At 35.1% G+C, this 18,228-nt stretch overlaps 1 protein-coding gene across 2 annotated transcripts in view; it reads right to left on the bottom strand.

The window, feature by feature from the left end:
* ryk (receptor like tyrosine kinase) overlaps window positions 1–18,228 on the bottom strand; it is a 67,978-nt gene that overhangs the window by 16,177 nt on the left and 33,573 nt on the right. The window contains exons 5-11 of one of the 2 annotated variants that reach the window (XM_051112850.1): window positions 17,599–17,664; window positions 17,349–17,490; window positions 15,005–15,105; window positions 11,518–11,601; window positions 8,695–8,820; window positions 4,725–4,811; window positions 3,460–3,529 (exon numbers count right to left, since the gene is read on the bottom strand). In XM_051112850.1, coding sequence (XP_050968807.1) covers window positions 3,460–3,529; window positions 4,725–4,811; window positions 8,695–8,820; window positions 11,518–11,601; window positions 15,005–15,105; window positions 17,349–17,490; window positions 17,599–17,664 — 676 coding nt within the window. The remainder of the gene's footprint in view (window positions 1–3,459; window positions 3,530–4,724; window positions 4,812–8,694; window positions 8,821–11,517; window positions 11,602–15,004; window positions 15,106–17,348; window positions 17,491–17,598; window positions 17,665–18,228) is intronic. The other variant, XM_051112851.1, reaches the window with a different exon arrangement.

The following is an 18,228-nucleotide window of genomic DNA, read 5'->3' as shown; positions in this document are numbered from 1 at the left end:
TTAACAATGACGCCACAAAGTGATTTATAAGAATAGTTAATCAGAAATGCAGAACCACATTCATTTCTATAAAGGAAAGTCAGTAAACAAGAATGCGCCAATGAAGAAAGAACGCAGAGGAAGACACAGTTATTCACACAGCAGAGGAAGTGTGTAGATTAGTAGTCAGAGTAGTGTCACAGCTGCAACTGTGGTCATTGTATTGCAGTCACAACATTCAAACATTACACAATATGCTTCCACTGTGGACAGGGTAACTTACCAATCATGAAAGTATGGTAATTTATATTTATATACATAAGTATATTATGTCATCATTCTCGAAATCTCTAATCAGCATGCGTGTTTGTTGACGTTGGAGGAACGTTGAGTTTGTTAAGAGAAGAGAACTACTACTATAGATATTACTTGCTCAGTGTATAAAAAAAAAACAGTGTTCCCTTTGTAGACCCTGTGATTCACAAACATCTACTGTATATCAAGCTTTGTTCATACATAAAAGGATTTGTTTAAAGGTGAACTGTGTAATTTCTACAGCTAGCATCATAATTACAAAAATGAACACTTTGTGAACATAGTAAATATAAAACATGATTCTGTACAAAATAGGGATGCTCACCAGTTAACCGTTAACCAACAAAGAATTTTGACCCGATTAATACAATCAGTTAAACTGTTTAAAAGGTCATTTAATTAATTTTTTTTTTTCAGTAAAATATTTTCAAACGTTTGCTGGATGGTTAAAATAAAACAGCATTTTTGAGAGGAAAAATAAATAAATAAATAAATCACGTAGGCCTATAACGTTAAGTCGCATTTTATTATTAGGCCTACATTCAGAACTAGACCTGATGCCGACGTGAAATGTTTACAAACACTATAAACACAGGCTAGGCTATTTTAGTTCCCCTCACTCCACAAAAAATCCTTTCAATTTAACAGTATTCAGAAAAGAACAACAATGAAAAATCTAAGAAGCTGCGTCTGAAAGCCTAGTCAGCTGACTTGCTGCCTCACTGCCTTAGCAGGCAATGACTTTAAAGGCTGCGAAGGCAAATCCGGGAACAGTTCCGGACAGACTTCAGAGGCAGCGGAACGTGATGCCGTTGCTAGGTTACCTAACGATTAAGTTGTAGATTTTGGAGAAAAATGATCTTATACACATGTATAAATGCATTAATAATACATAAAGACCTCGATGTCGTTAATCCACCGAAGGTCTGTGTGTTGGAAAAGACAACCGAGAATGGCAGCTACTTTTGACTTAAAAAAAATAAATAAATAAAAGCACTGATGCAAATAATATTGCAGAACAGGTCACTGTTATTAGTGGCTGTTTCGTTATCATTGGTAGTATATTGTAAATATTATTCTTATTTACTACTCATTTGAACCCTTTTAACATTTTTTATTAAATACTATTATTACAAACAATCTTATTCATTATGCTTTTTACACTATTACGATTCATAAAGTTTATCATGTTCAAGATCTCATCTATTATATAAAGTAACAAGTCTAATTTCACCAGAATATCTTTATATAGCCTATATGACGCACATGCACAGGATTGTGGGAAATCGAAGGCAGCGAAGGATGCATCTATGCTGCCTTCAAAATTCGATCAGAAGAAGGTACCCTTCGGAGACAGGAAATGAAGCAGAATTTGAATTCGGACGTGCCTTGATGCCTTCCTGCCTTGGAATGCTGCCTCCGAAAGCAGCATTTTAGAGCTTTTGGATGCAGCCTAAAACTAACATTGTGTCTTTGTGTCACAAATCCAAAATATGTCCGTATACAAGACGTATATTTGAATTAAGGATGTGCGGGTCTAGTCGACTAAACGCTACAGCTCCTACTAGTCGACACTGAAAACAATAGTCGACTACACGACAGAAAAAAAACATGATTTTAATAATTGAAATTGCCATAAGTTTAACGTTACATTTAAAACATTTTAAATAAGTTAAAATTAAAAGTTTGAAAAATAATAACGTTTTTACCTCAGACCTTGCAGGCCCTTATAGAGACCTCATGACCACGCAAAATACTAAGGTGTGGGATTATTTTGAATTAGAAGGAATCGGAAGAGTTTCGTGTAAACGGTGTAATATCAAATTGGCTTATAATAACTCTACTGGAGCAATGCATAACAGGCATGTCGTAGGCGTTAGCTTAAACGCTAGCCAAAGCCAACTAATGTCAATCACGGCAGTCGCGATCCCGTCCGCGCCGTCTATTCCTCTAAACGAAGACCTACTTCAGTGGTGGTGCGGGATGTCCAGGCGCTTTCTAAAAACTCTATCGGCTTGCTTTTCGTTCATCTCTGCGTGCCTGCGACTTCAGTTCCTGCCGAGCGCCTTTTTTCTTAGTTCACCAGACCACATTGATAATTTACTGAACAAAAACACATGAGTAAGTAAAATGGGCATTGTTGCATTGTTTTGTTTTTAAATGACATAACCTGCATGACGTAATTTTTAAAAGCTGTTTAATGCTATTCCTTGATAAACGTTTCTGTTGTTTTTGACTTTTGTTTTAATATGTTGTCTAACATTAAATGAAGATGAATAATTCTGTCAGGCTATTGATTGAGTTTAGATTGTTCTGCATTTCCCTAGCTGATTTGAATAAATAAGCTATGCAGTGGCTGACGTTGAGTGTATGCTCTTCTTTTGTTTCCTTTTTAACGACCGCCTAAAAATAAATGATAGCATGAGGCAAGCGTACGGCAAGCGGAATTCATTGAGGGATTTGACAGTGTGATTTATAGATAAGTATTTTAAATGTAGCTGTTATATACATGCACAAACATAGTTTTTTTTCTTACCTGTTGGGGGTATCTTGCTTTTAGACTAGGCGACTAGTCGGATAGAAAACTTTCGTTTAAACGACTATCAAATCAGTCGTTGCGCACATCCCTAATTTGAATGCTAAAATATTATGTAAACCAGGTTTAGTATTTCACTGCCATTCCAATATCCACATAAAACAAATTGTTTGGCATAATATCACTGCAGTACGTTGATAACGATTAAGCAGTGTGATTATTTTATTATGATAATGGAAAGGCTGCAGTGTCAAGTTAGCAATGCTTAACTGTGCGCCACGTGTGGCGCCGGCGCAATCACTTGATTTTTTTTCCTACTAACAGTAGAAACAACTCCTACTAGTCTAATTTTGGTGTTTGTAATGGGCTCACAGACACTTATCCTTTTTTAAAATAATTAAATTCTAATTTAAAATAATCTTGTTGGTTAACGGTTAATAATCAGTTAGCGAACATCGGCTGTCGGTTAGGAAAAGTAACCGAAATGAACATCCCTAGTACAAAACTTACAGTAAAGGTGCAAATTAAAGAAAAAAAATCTATATAAATAAAGTATGATATGGCAGATTTTTACAATAGAGCAAGTTATTTAAGTGTTAAGAAAGCAGCACATGGTAGCTGCAACTCACCTGTGGTGAAGGCCCCGTAGTTTACAGCTTTCTGTAAGCATCATGGTCACCTGTACCTCTGAGGCATGATCTGCAAAGCCAAATGCAAGAACAAAGAGTCAGGGATGTGTGACGCAAACCTGGACAACCCAATCGTGAGGGACACAAGACAAATCAAGTCTTCTCTGCTTTCCACACACTAATCAAAATAAGGACGTGACCTCTCAAACATCTGGAAAAAGACAGATTCCAAGCAGCACTAAAGGACATATTCAGTGTCAAAGTAAAAGGATTGTGTCATTATTTCCTTAAACATCACACCCTTTCCATTGAACACAAAAGAGAAATTCTAAATAATGAGCTGGTTGCGTTTTTTTTTTTTTTTGCGTTTACAATGAACATGGACTATAAGTTTCAAAGAGGTTTCATATGGCATATAAACTACTTCTGTGAAGCATTTAAGAAGCTGTGTGAGCATTTTTGAAACCCCAGTAGTCATTTACATTCATTATAATGAAAAAGACAGCCAGGATATTTTTAGATTCACCATTCGAGTTTTAAATAGAAAGTAAGCCACAGAGGTTTGTAATGTGGGCAAGCAAATAATTTTCTGTGTGAACTATCCATTTAAAAAAACATTAAATCAAATTAAGTGAACACTCTGTTGGATCTTGTTAGGCAAGTCCTTGTTAGTAAAAGGTGCATGTAGGTCCCGAACAACCCTCCGCCTTGCACGCGAGAAAGTCTGATTGCTTTAAAAGCAGACTCCTTTTCGGTCTCGCAGATTGCTGGCTGAGCGAACACATTTAGAATGAGTTCACCAGAGGTCTGGCTTTTATCTTGGAGCACAGCTTTGGACGGATGCTTGGAGAGTATGGGTAAAGAGTATTGTTTCCTGTCCCTTGGGCAAGGGCCTGGGTGGAAATCGAACGGCTTGGCACAGCAGATGCTGGTATAGTGGTATTGTCTGGTGGTTGGCACCACTCCTGCGCTGGATAAACAGGGCACGGGGCAAATGAAGGGGTGACCAGTGTGACAGGAAGTGCTGAAGTTTCTCATGGCGTCTGCATTTTCTAGAGAAACTGATGTCATAACTATATTATCAATATAGATTCGTTATTGTATTATGAACTTCACAAAGAGGCTTGTTATCGCAAACAATCCCTCTTAATTTTCCAGAGAAAATAGTTCTATTCAATCATGTTGGGAAAGTTATTTTAAATGGTTTATTTTAGAATATTGCACTCAAGGGAGATATCAAATGAGCGTTAAGAGAAAGGATTTACCTTTAACTGCTTTCACAAAGACTTGTTTCTCCTTGCTTGGGTCCTTTTCGTCAAGCAGGACTCCGTGAAAAATGCGGCCAAAGGTCCCTGAGGATTAAGAAAAACATATGTAAGTTGCTATATGTCATCCATCAGTAGTTTCACTGCATTTTTTTGGCATAAAACAACATCCCAACTTCTACATGGTGAAAAATCACAGCAGGTCTGAACAGGTATCCTCATGACCTCAGAGAACAAACATAGCATGGATTTACCAGCAGGCGCAGGACAGTCTTTCACCTTCCCACTGCTGTTCTACAGCCAGTCAGACCTAACTGCAGTTCCCATAAGCTCAGATGACACTCGAGAATGTAATGGATCAGTGCATCTTACAGAGCAGTGGACCTCAGAGTAGGCTGACCTAGGGGTAGTGTTACTAATGCTAGGGGCCAGCACCACATTATCTACTACTTTTCTCTCTTATCTGATCTGTTTTCCTTTCTCCTGCCGCCATGCTTGTTATAACATGCCAGTTTATCTCAAGCCAGCTTGCTGACGTAGAAGCCTTCTTTAATTCCTGCTGGTGACTACTGTTGAGTTGTCCTCTATTTAAATAGGAACACAATAAATGCAAACATATCATTGACCAAGTGTCAAAAGAGCTTTAGGAAGAAAGGTGCAATATTTGTCATGTGTGTTACTTTTAGTACTGGTCCAAAAAAAAAAGAAAAAGTGCTGAGCAAAGGAACATCATGTTCCATGGATGGTGTGTTTCTTGGTTGCAATGCAGAACTTGCAAAAATTGCATCTGACCTTCCAAAAAAAGTATACACATTGCATTATACATTATGCAACTGGGTTTCCGTTATAGCTTTCAGTCGCTTTAGGCAGTTTAAGATAAACTGGTTAAGTGGAAGGAAAACTGCAGTCACACTTGAGACAAGTCACAGTCATTATACTGGACATCAGGGAGAATTTCTTGGTAGGAAGACGTCTTTAATGGTTGCTTAAGTTTTGCCAGCACTGGATGTCCTAAGACGTAATATGCAGTTTTACAATAAAAAGACAAAGTTGCCCAGCTCAGTAATGGCACAGACCTTACATCATTAGACCCAAAACGTACTCTACCCAAGTACGTGAACAATGATGCAAGATCATTCTGATCTGTGTTGCTGTGTTCTGAAAAGTTCACAAGTCAGACATTCCTAGCTATTCTTGTTTTCAATGAATCAGCTGAACCATTTCAAAGAACAGTCAATGATCTGCAATGATGTCAACTACATATCATACTACGTACTTACAGCTCAATAGGAATTAATGATCTAGGTAATGTAATGACAACTTAAGATTTTACTTCTTATTTTAAGTGTTTATAGGGTCTTCCTATAAAATACTTGCACACAACAAGTGCATTCATGAGATCATGAAAACACACAAAACCCTAAACTGCTGTTAGCATGCATTCTATAATCTATTCTTGACTGTAATATTAAAAAATTCCTGTTTTTTTTAACGTAATTTTATTTATTATTAATGATTGATTACACCGAATAGAACTCTATTCTATTCCATTCTTTCATCTATAGCACAGCTGTACATGCCACTTATTTATTTCTCAATTTCACATTTATTTTATTTATATTAACGTTTGTTTATTTTTTATTCTCATCTTATTTTTATTGCCTGTGTGTTGTTGTTTCTCTGTACTGGAAGCTTATGACACTAAAACAAATTCCTTGTATGCGCAAGCATTCTTGGCAATAAAGCTCTTTCCGATTTCGATACTGAACTTCTGTGTTACTTTTTATCCTAATAAACAACACCTAAACTGTAGTTTAAAACTAATTACTTTTACACTACCAAGTTTAAGATTAGGTCAATGTTTTTTAAAGAATTCTCTTCTGCTCATCAAGCCTGCATTTATTAGATCCAAAAAACAGCAAAAACAGCAATATTGTGAAACATTTTTAATATTTAAAATAGCTGCTTTCTATTTGAATATATTTTAAAATGTAGTTTATTCCTGATCAAAGCGAAATTTTCAGCATCATTACTGCAGTCTTCAGTGTCACATGATCCTTCAGAAATCATTCTAATATGCTGATTTGCAGTTTAAGAAACACTTTATTATTGTTATTATCATCATCAATAATTAAAACAGCTGAGTACAATTTTTTCAGGATTCTTTGATGAATAGAAAGATCCAAAGATCAGCATTTCTCTGAAATAAATAGCTTTTTTTTAACATTATACACTATGCCATTTAAAAGCTTAGAGTCTAAACAGTATAATTTTGTATTTTTTTTTAAATGGAAATTAACACTTATTTAGCAAGGACGCTTTAAATTGATCAAAAGTGATGATAATAAGATTTATAATGTTACAAAAGATTTCTATTTCAGATAAATTCTGTCCTCCTGAACTTTCTATTCAAAGAAACCTGAAAACATTAAACTCCGCTGTTTTTAACATAATAATAAATATTTTTTGAGCAGAAAATTAAATATTAAAATGATTAGAATGATTTCCGAAGGATCATTTGACTGCAGTAATGACGCTAAAAATTCAGCTTTGAAATCACAGGCATAAATTACATTTCAAAATGCATTCAAATAGAAAACAGTTATTTTAAATAGTAAAAATATTTCTAAATTTTAGTTTTGCTGTACTTCGAATCAAATAAATGCAGGCTTGGAGAGCAGAAGAGACTTCCTTAAAAACATTAAAAATCTTACCATTCAAAAACTGATGGAGTACCTAGTCATATATATCCTACATTTAAAAACATACTTAATTCAGCCTACTGTTCATATTATTGCTGCTTCTGATATTCTCTAATTATGTTCTTGAATTAAACATGAAACAACAACACTGAATAAATGTTTTGCATATTCAGTTTAGAACATATAAACAAACATTTTGGTAGCGGTTTAAAAAAAGTGAACGTTGATTTCACTCTGTGCTTCACACATACACATACACAACTATCGTATGGTTTTACAAGATGTTTGAACCACTTTCGTAATACTTTCAAGTTGCGTATTTTGTCATTTTAGAGCTTGACAGCTCTTATTTTTTATTCACCCTCATTATATGGAAAACAGCAGCAAGGATGTTCTTCAAAAATTCACTTATAAGGTAAGGTAATATGGTTTGGGACAATATTCATTTTTCATTTTTTTATTCATTTTTGAGTAAAAGTAGCCACGCTCTTGTGTTTTTGGCCTAATTACCACATAAAGCAATTGCATCAAATATTTAATAAGTAAAAGAACTTTGAAATTTGTGCTTCAAATAATGGCCATTCAAATAAAAAGTACTGAGTTGGTCATAATAACACACAAAAGCAAATGGCCCTTCAAAAAGAATTAATCTGACATCCCCCCAAATGTCCAATAAAATTGGTTTAATCAGATTAACCAGCTTTAGCTGGCCAAGTCAGCACTTAAAATACAACACAAAAAATCACCTTCATCAAGCTTGCGGCCACACGTACATGATGGAAAAAAGATGCTATAGAGGGGAATTACTGCATTGAGATTTTGCAAGAACGCAAGTCAAAAAAGGCGGTTTCTTGATGAAGGGTTTTGTTTATGTTTTATAGCTTTATGTGACTAATGACATTTGTGTCAACATCTTCTATGCAAGCCCAGAGCTGAGCTGGCACCAGGCCCAGCAGAAAGCTTTTCTGTTTGGACTCCAATTTAGTGCTTGAGTGCAGATTTCCCGCTGGAGCACAGCTCTTGTGTGATCCAACAAAATTATTTTGCAGGGGGAAGTGTCTAACCTCAAACTGAGCGGCCAAATGACGCGTTTGTTCGCCGTGATGCAATTTCAGCTGAAGTACGCGTTCAAAAGAACCACTATTAGAAAGACACACGTCTCAATGGCACTGAGGTGGACAGAATACTAAGAATCGAGTCTTTCAAACGCCCACTATTAACTCGCTGTGGTTTCCATGTGCGTCTATAGGGCTTGTGGGATTAGGTACCTTCATGTAAGACGTCTCTGAGCGTGACTCTCTCTCTGGAGATTGCGATGTCTTTGACCTTTGCTTTGGCCTCAAGGAGAGTGACGCTTCTCAAGTCGTTCTTCTCTATCCGCAGCGAGGGATAACCTTCAAATCACACACACACACACACACAAACGCTGCATTAAAATAAGCGTTAACAATTTACATTAGAACTCATTAAAAGTCTGTCTAATAGAGACAAATCAAAACAAAGACAATTCATGGAACGACAGAGGTTTGCCGTGTTATTTTAACAACTGGAAGTATTTAGACACTTCATCAGTGAAGTAAAACTCCAGCTTTGCCAAAGGCAAACACTGCAGTGTCACTCCTGCACAACATGTTTTGGTGTGTAACTGATTTTATCTCACAGTTATACAGTCAATTGTATTAAATGTTTAGAGAAAGCCGCTGTCATTTATCTGCAGTGAACTTTAAAATACACAAGCGTAACAAAAAAATTTGGTTGTGTATCCTGATTAAACATTGTGTATCCTCATGTGTTGTTTTTAGGTTAACACGTCTTTTTGGACAGTTTCCCTGTTTATAATCAATACTTCACTGTGCCATGTGGTAAACATTATATTAGTGATTATATAAATACAACTGATTATGAATATAGAACAAAATGTAAATATATATCACTTTCACTAGCAACACAACTAGCCAGTGTTCTGATTCATTTCGACTACATTTTTCCACTCATGTGCATGATGCTGCCCCCAAGTGGTGGTTATGGGTAACTAATGTAAAATTGCAAACAAAGTAGTTGAGTTTGATCAGGGTTGGAGCTAAACTTCAGTTTGATTTGAGGAACCCTTGTCTACCCATGTAGACAAGGTCTGTAAAATAAAAATAAAAATATTAAGCAGCATAGTTTTTAAACACCATATTATTATATTACAATAGAAAAAGTTATTTTAATTGTAATAATATTTCACACTATTACTATTTTACTGTATTTTTTGATTAAATAAACACAGTCTTGGTGAGCATGAGAGACTTAGTTTAAAAACATTCCAAAATCTTTGAAATGACTTTAAAGTTTTTAAAATTTCCATGGTATTTTTTTCCCAAACTATGGAAGCCAATGGCTACAGTAAACTGGTTACTCACATTCTTCAAAATATCTCCCCATTTGTGCTCAAACTCATACAGGTTCAACATGAAGGTGAGTAAATGATGACAATTTTAATTTTTTTGCGTGAACTAATTTACCATGACTATCTGATTTTTAGGGCCCTATGAAATCAGTTTTATTTTTTCCCAAATTTCGTTTTTTCAGTTTTATTTTTTCGGGACTCCTTTTTATTGGTTAAATTAAATTTTATTCATCAAAAGCATGTTTAATTAATTTAAATCATTAAAGTAAACAATTTAACACCAGTTTATTAAAAGTTTAACAAAAATTACGTTTTACATGGAATGTTTTATTTGTGCCCGTCTTATGTTTTTTTATTACCAAATTCTGTGTTCTAGCATGTCTATTTGAATGCATAAATACAAGTTTGGTTTTTATTCTTACAATAGCCTTGTGAAATGTTTATTTTTCTCAGAAATTCTGTTGTGAATTAGCATTTAGAATTAGCATAAAAGAAGGCATGAAGCATTAATTTATCTTTTTTTAATTAATGAAAATTAAACTTTTTTGTGGCAAATAAAGGGGATTTACTATTAAAACATTGATGAAATATAAGATTATTGCTTAAAAATAAGGTTTTAATCATTTTAGTAATAGTATTATGTACATTCTGATGCTGTTCATGTATTTATGTCCTCATTTAGTGAGATGGCAGACGCAAATATTCATTAACACCGAGACACCCAGAATTCATATTTAAAGTCGTTTTGCGGCTTAATATTTACAACTATTACTCCATTTAACTTTATTTAAAGGAGAAGTCCACTTCCAAAACAAAGATTCACATATAATGTACTCACCCCCTTGTCATCCAATATGTTCATGTCTTTATTTCTTCAGTCGTGAAGAAATTATGTTTTTTGAGGAAAACATTTCAGCATTTTTCTCCATCTAAAGGACTAATATGGTTTGAATTTGAGGGAGAACATGAGGTGGGTTTTTTTTTTTTTTTTTTTTTTTTTTTTCAACATACCCTAACTGTCATGAACCGGAAAAAAACAGTCTGGGCAGAGTGAGACAAGACAAGTGTTTGACACTAAAAAGTATATAAATTGTATTATTTTTATGAAAATAACCGATGGTTATGCTAGATAAGACCCTTCTTTCTCAGTTTACAACCGCATTTGGGATTGTTTGAAGCCGCATTTAACCTGCATTTTGGAAGTTCAAAATCGGGGCACTATATCAGTCCATTATATGGAGAAAAAGGAAAATCAAAAAACTATTTCTTTACAATTGAAGAAAGAAAGGCATGAACATCTTGAATGACAAGGGGGTGAATCCTTGTTTTGGAAGTGGACTTCTCCTTTAAGTCTAATGACCTACGTTTGATTAATTCATCCTAACTTTGACAAATTCCATGACATTCTGCTTTAAACTGCAAGTTCCGTTTTTATGACTGGATTCCGTGATTCAGTCCACGTTCTCCGCATCACGGAAATCACAGGGCCTTATATTTTTCTTCTCATCATGCAACTGAGAACACGTCTTCTCTTTGCACTACAGTGTGAACTGATGAACAAGCTCCATGAACACCAATAAGAACAAAAACAATGGTGATGGTGAAGAAGAAACCAGGTTAAAGGTAGAAGGTTAGTGAACATGATTAATTTATGATTCCCTGTTGCTCTCTCTATCTGCTAGACAGCAGCAGAACTTACTTTTGGTTTCGTGCGAGGGGGCACCAGGGTGAGGGAAGGAGGCGCCTGCAAGTTGGAGCATGGGTGCAGAGCCAGTATGAGCATCTGATAGAAAGAGGAAGGGGTGGAGGGAGGACAGAGTGAGAGAGAAAACAAAAAAAAGAAAGATGGAGGTATATGAAGGATGGATAATCATAGCAGGTAGATAGTGCCTGAGCTATTCCACACACAAGAACAAAAGTGAGACAAGAAAACACATGGTATAAGCATGAAACAGTGCACCAAGCATGTAAGACCACTAGGAGGCGCTACACACAATGTGAGTACACAGCCTGGGCAAAATGGAGCAGATATCTCCACCATCAACTATCCACACTGGTTTACGAAAATAAAACATGATTGTCTTTGAGGGAGCGCATTTGCTAAAATATCGCCCAAAACTGCTGACACCAAAGTTCTTAGCTGCATCTGAAAACGCTTACTATTGAGTATATACTGCATCTGATGAACTTACTTTCTTACTTTATGCATGTACGTATGTATGAAAACAATGCAGACATTCCATTTCCTGTCATTTACTAATTGTTTTTATGAATGGTTTGTGATTGGATATTTTACTAATTTGACCTTGCTTTTTGCATTCTGTAGCAAAGTAGGTACAATCGGACGCAGAGAGTGACAAGCATTGGTTAAAATAAAAATGCATTACTTGGCTGAATCAAACGATGTTTGTTCTTTTTTAAAAAAAAAAAAAAAAAAAAAAAAAAAAAAAAAAAAAAAGGTCTTGCGCCATTTGATTTCCATATCTAATTAAAAGACAAAGACATTTATTTTGCGACTTAAGTGTTTAAATATTTTCTGGGGCCACTGTGAATAAGACTCATGGGATCACCTGGCAAGCTTTAACTAATGGGAAGCTGAAGGGAGGTTATCAACCCGCCTTTCAGTTCTGCCTGAAAACCTCTAATTTTAGCCCAATCCGGTCATTTGAGGGAAAGGAGAAACTCACCCACTATGAAAACAGTGGCCGTGTTTTAAAAGAGTGGAAACTTCCTGTTGATTTGGTCTTATTTGCGTCCTAAGTTGGAAAAGGGGTGGAGGTGGTTGGCTTCTCATGGTCAACATCCTAAGTGTGAAGAAATGCCTCCGAGATGGCACTAGTAAATGACAGCGATGGACTGAGCAAATACTACAAGATAGACATATGGCTTTTGCACTATTGTAGGGCCCTATGAAATCAGTTTTATTTTTTCCCAAATTCCATTTTTTCTATTTTTTCCATTTACATTTTTTCCATTTAGGTTTTTTTTTTTTCTGTTTTCATTTTTTTGTCTCTACATAAAGGTTAAATTACATTTTATTAATCAAAAAGCATGTCTAATTAATTGAAACCATAAAACTTACAATATTTAACAGCAATCTATTAAAAGTTTAACAAAAATTACATTCACGGGCCTTTTACATTTTTTTTCTCAAATTCAGTTTTATTTTGTATCAAATTCTGTTGTCCATTCATTTTCTAGATTCCATTTTAATCGCAAAGCATCTTTAATTAATTGATTTTTTAAACAATTTATTATTATTATTATTATTTTTTTTTTTTTTTTTGCTGAAATACTCTGTTGTGCATTACATTTTTCTGCTAAATAAATTCTGGCAAATAATTTTTCTGCTAAATATTAATTTAAAAATAATGTTCTATTAATACTTTTATTAGTAGTAATAGTACTATCACTACATTAAGTAATATATTTCTGTCACAGTTTCTTTAAGTAAAACCAAATCTTTATTTTGACGGGTTGCTGTGAAGACCTAGGAGAAGTTCAGTGAGAAGTTCACTTCCAGAACAAAAATTTACAGATAATTTACTCACACTTTTGTCATCCCAGATGTTCATGTCTTTCTTCTTCAGACATAAAGAAATTATGTTTGAGGAAAACATTTCAGGATTTCTCTCCATATAGTGGTCCTCTATGGTGCCCCCGAGTTTGAACTTCCAAAATGCAGTTTAAATGCAGTTTCAAAGGGCTTTTAACAATCCCAGCCGAAGAAGAAGGGTCTTACCTAGTAAAATGATCAGTTATTTTCTAAAAAAAAAAAAAAAGCTTTGCATGAACTCTGCGTATTCCGGATCAATAATTAGGGTATGTAGAAAACTCCCATCCCATTTTATCCTCCAACTGCAAAATCACCCTACATCGCTGCAGTACCAACCCAGTGTTTACAAAGTGAACGTGCAAAGATGATCAAACGCCCTTTACAAAAAAAAGGTAAAACCGCGATGTAGGACATTTTTAAAGTTGGAGAAGAAAATGAGATGGGAATGTCATAAACCGTAATACACAGAGTTCAAGCAGAGCTTCTTCCTTGGCTGGGATCGTTTAGAGCCCTTTGAAGCTTCATTTAAACTACATTACAAGTTCAAACTCGGGGGGCACCAATGTCCACTACATGGAGAGAAATCCTGAAATGTTTTCCCTCAAAAAACTATTTCTTTATGACTAAAGAAAAACATGAACATCTTGGATAAGGGAGTGAGAGTAAATTATCCATAAATTTTTGTTCTGGAAGTGAACTTTTCCTTTAAGTTTCTGTTTGTATATGATATGACGACAGTTTTTCTCAAATAAAACGGTAAAATGCCCACTAAATGACTCTCACAGCAGCTCTGGAGATGGTGTTTGTGTTCACGTACTCATATTTTGAGGCTGCGAAGGCTAAAACCGTCCCTATCGCATTCGAGCTAGTGTGAAGTCAACAAAAATGTATATCTGTGCCATTCATTCACACAGAGACACGCAGAACATGCAGGATTTATATTTAAATAGTATTTTTGTGGCTTAATATTCACAGACACTAGTCCATATTGCGTTTTGATTGAAGTGTACTGACCTACTTTTGATTTATCCATTAAATCCATCCGTGACATTCCGCATTATACAATAAATTCCACTTTTATGACTGGATTCCGTGATTCCGCCTGCGTTTTCCGCATTGGGGAAATCATAGGGCCCTACCATTGTAATGGGGACATGACGACTTCACAAGTATGGATATGAAAGAAACATCTGTACTTATTCCGATCACACAAAAACAATTAATGCTGGAGTCAATGCAGGACTACACTTAAGGGCAAAAATGTGAAGGGAGAATGCGTGTGCCTGTTTATTCCAACCTTCTGATTCCAGTTTAGCTAATTTGATCATTCGTTTCCAATTTTCTCATTTCTAAAGGAATGCACATTTGGTGTGAACAGGACAAGACGAGATGCAGCCAGAGGTGTGAAGTTTAGAACAATTTAACAAGCGGCTGTCTTAGCCGTGGGGAGCAAGGGCATCCTGGTGGTGTTTATCTGCTCTTTGAGCTACTTCTCCTGGTCGAGAGACGGGTTGCTGACATTTTAAACATGGAAGAGGAGTGCAGATGGTTACGGCAGATGGTTGAGATGTTTAAGAGAGTTGCTGATCTGAGGTCAGGGGTGAGAGACACGGTGTGGTCGTAGTCTTACTGGTGACAGGTGTAGCGTTGTTGGGGGTGTCTGCCCTCAGGTACTGGGTGGTCTGGGTGGAAGGCTGAGACAGACCCTGGGAGCTTCCACTGTCGCTGACACTAAAAGATTTAGAGAGAGGAAATTCATTACCTTAGGAATTAAAACACAAAGATACTTTGGCTTATATTAGGACTTACAATAATAACCTCAAATCCTTTTACTAAAACAGACCAGTCTTTCATTTTGAAATGACTGACTTCACAGCCTCTTTTATGATTAAATCATCTGTTTTTTCATAAGGTGTAGGGTTTTACCTGGCCCTGAACTCCCAGTGCATTTAAAAACTAAGTGCTGCGTAATTGTCCTAATTAAAGCCATTAGACTCCAACTCTAAAGGTTAAACACTGAGGCCTCTGGAGAAAGACCTAATATGCTGCAGGTTTAACCTGCCTCCTGAAACTCATTGAACCTAATCATGATCTAATGTCACTGACTCATCATCATCATCATCATCATCATTATTAAACAGTTCTGGTTTCTTCTGGTCTACTACTTGGGCTGTGGAGCAAAAACAATCCACCAATAGAAAATGGAGTCTGAGCACATTCTTGTTCTGAGGTTGATATGTTATAGATGATAAACGGAGCTCTGTCTCTTCTTGTAAATAGCAGCAGATAAAATCTAATCTACTAACCTTATATAATGCCGAAAAAGACAGTTCTTTGTACTGATGTCTAATTCAATTTCAGAAAAACACAATTAAACTACCCTGCTCTGGTATGAAATTAGTTGGAGATAAGATTTTTTTCCTCCTGTCTTCTGACAAACCCACAAAAAAAACACATTTAAAAAAAAATAAAAAATAAATAAATAAAATAATCATAAGTTTATATTATTAAAAAATATGCAGCTTATATTTTCTTTGTAAATCATTAACCTTTATGTAAAAAAAAAAAAAAAAAACGTGTACCCCATTTTCATGTCACTACCAAAACAGTATATGTTTTAGTCCACTGGTTGAGACTGATTTTAACTGCATCCCTACATTTATGGTCAGGAAATATTTCTGTGCACCCTTCTCTCATATCTACAAAGTGTGAGCATATGGGTTATTTTGAGGTGAATGTGTTCAAAAGTCTAAAAAATCTGTGCAACTTTAAGGAACGTCACTACCAAACACTTCTTTTCTGTAATTAAGCAAACTTTTTTAGGTTTTTTTTTTAATAACGTAGTTTTTATGTGTACAACTGTTCAGAACTGTGCTAACTAACCATGTTCTAATTAGCATCTTTGTTAATAGGCTCAAAAGTATCTAAAATTGTCACTACCAAAACAGTCACGACCGAAACATTTGGTGACGTTTCGGTTGTGACATCACTGTTTTTTAGGTGTTATTCCATAAAATTTAGTTTTTGTGTGTTTACAATTGTTCAGAACTGTGCTAGCTAGCCATGTGCTGATTAGCATCTTTGAGCTGGGCTCAAACGTACCTAAAATTGGCACTACCGTAACAGTCATGACTGAAACATGTCATCATTGTTTCAGAAGTGATAAAAGAAATATATAATCCTTTATTTGGGGAAAATAAACAATTTTAGAACAATTATGCAAGTTTTTAGTATTTCAATATGTTTTAGTAGTGTTTTAGTGAGAAATTTTGTAATGTGATGTGGTCGCTATCAAAGCATTACTGTCTCTACCGAAAATGTCCAGTCGCGACCGAAACATGGGATATTTTGTCAAAAATAAAGCATATTGAATTATCAACAAAGATGTTATGATAGTGTTTAGTTCAATGTATATCAAACAATTAATTGTTAACTTTGTAAAAGTCATAAAGTTGATCATACTGATTTCAAAGAAAGATTAGATTCAAAATACAACAAATTGCATAAAAATCACACTTGAAATATTGTTAAAATTGTAACTGTTACTGATTTACCTCTAAAACTTTTTACTAAAATAGCAAAAAATATATTTACAATGTAGATGCAAGCAAAATCCTAATAGGTCAATAGAACCCTTCTAATTAAAATATACATTACTGTGTTTCGATAGTAACAAATTTGGTATTTCAAAACTTTCGAAAATACAATATGATAATTAACTGCACAATTACTAGAAATGTGTACCTTGGATATTATATAATTTGCATACATACAAATTTTGTTTTTCAAGCAGTTTCCACTTTCTGATTTTTAACCAATTCTGTAGAATGGCCCATATATATCAGGGAATTGGAAAAAAAAAAAAAAAAAAAAAAAAAAAAAAAGATATCAAATCAAATTTGCTCTAAAGTACTAAGTTGAAGACTGCAGTTGGTGCAGTTAAACCAAAAGTGCATGCATATACACACACACACCTGTCATCCATTTCCACTCTCTTCATACTGTGGAGGTGTAACACAGCAAGGATGATGGCTACCAGGAAGATGACGATGCAGCACACACACACACTGATGTAGAAAACTCGCGTGGATGTGGTGGGAGCATTTGAACTGCTCGCTAAGATCAAAAGAGAAAAAAGGAGTTTACAGAAGCAGAGTGAAGATTGTCTCATTGTAGAACCACATTTATTAAAAAGGCCAAATAATAAAAATCGCAGATACTCACGGTCTATTCTCTGTATAGTTGTGTTCGGGAATGGCAGAATTTTAGGGGGCTCTGGCTGCTCAATTCCTGTAAAACAATGAGGGAATCAGCAAAGTGTAATACATACAACAGTTAACTGTTTCATATGAATGTTGCCCACCAGAAGGAAGCAAATGGCCTTTCATTCTCATTATTTGTAATTCTCATTATAATCGCACTATATTTAAATTACACAAAAAAAGATACTATAATACAATAATTCATGCTGATTCTGATGCAACTCAAAGGTAATGCAAATGATATAAAAGCAACTCTTGTTTACACTTCAATGTGATTATTTTCTTAGATTACAATATTGAGAACAATATTTTCCTTTAAGCAAAATAACACTTGATTTTGGGGTGAAATCTGACATCGTCTTGATAACGTGAGATTCATGCAAACATGAACTGGTTAATTGTGGTCTCATTTATGTTTGGTTTGTAAATTGTTGCCAGGGCAGTAAAAACCTCACTTCTTTCCACACAAAGTGTAAGACACACAATATCTTCTTGAGCGCCACATACACACGCTGACCCAGTTATTCCACCAAGGAGAGGAAATTGGGGCATACACAAACTCTTTTTCTTCTCTAGCAGCTAATTTGGCTCA

This window comes from Labeo rohita, chromosome 6 (genome assembly GCF_022985175.1).
Source record: "Labeo rohita strain BAU-BD-2019 chromosome 6, IGBB_LRoh.1.0, whole genome shotgun sequence".
NCBI classification, from domain to species: Eukaryota; Metazoa; Chordata; class Actinopteri; order Cypriniformes; family Cyprinidae; genus Labeo; species Labeo rohita.
This window is presented reverse-complemented; position numbering and strand designations above follow the sequence as displayed.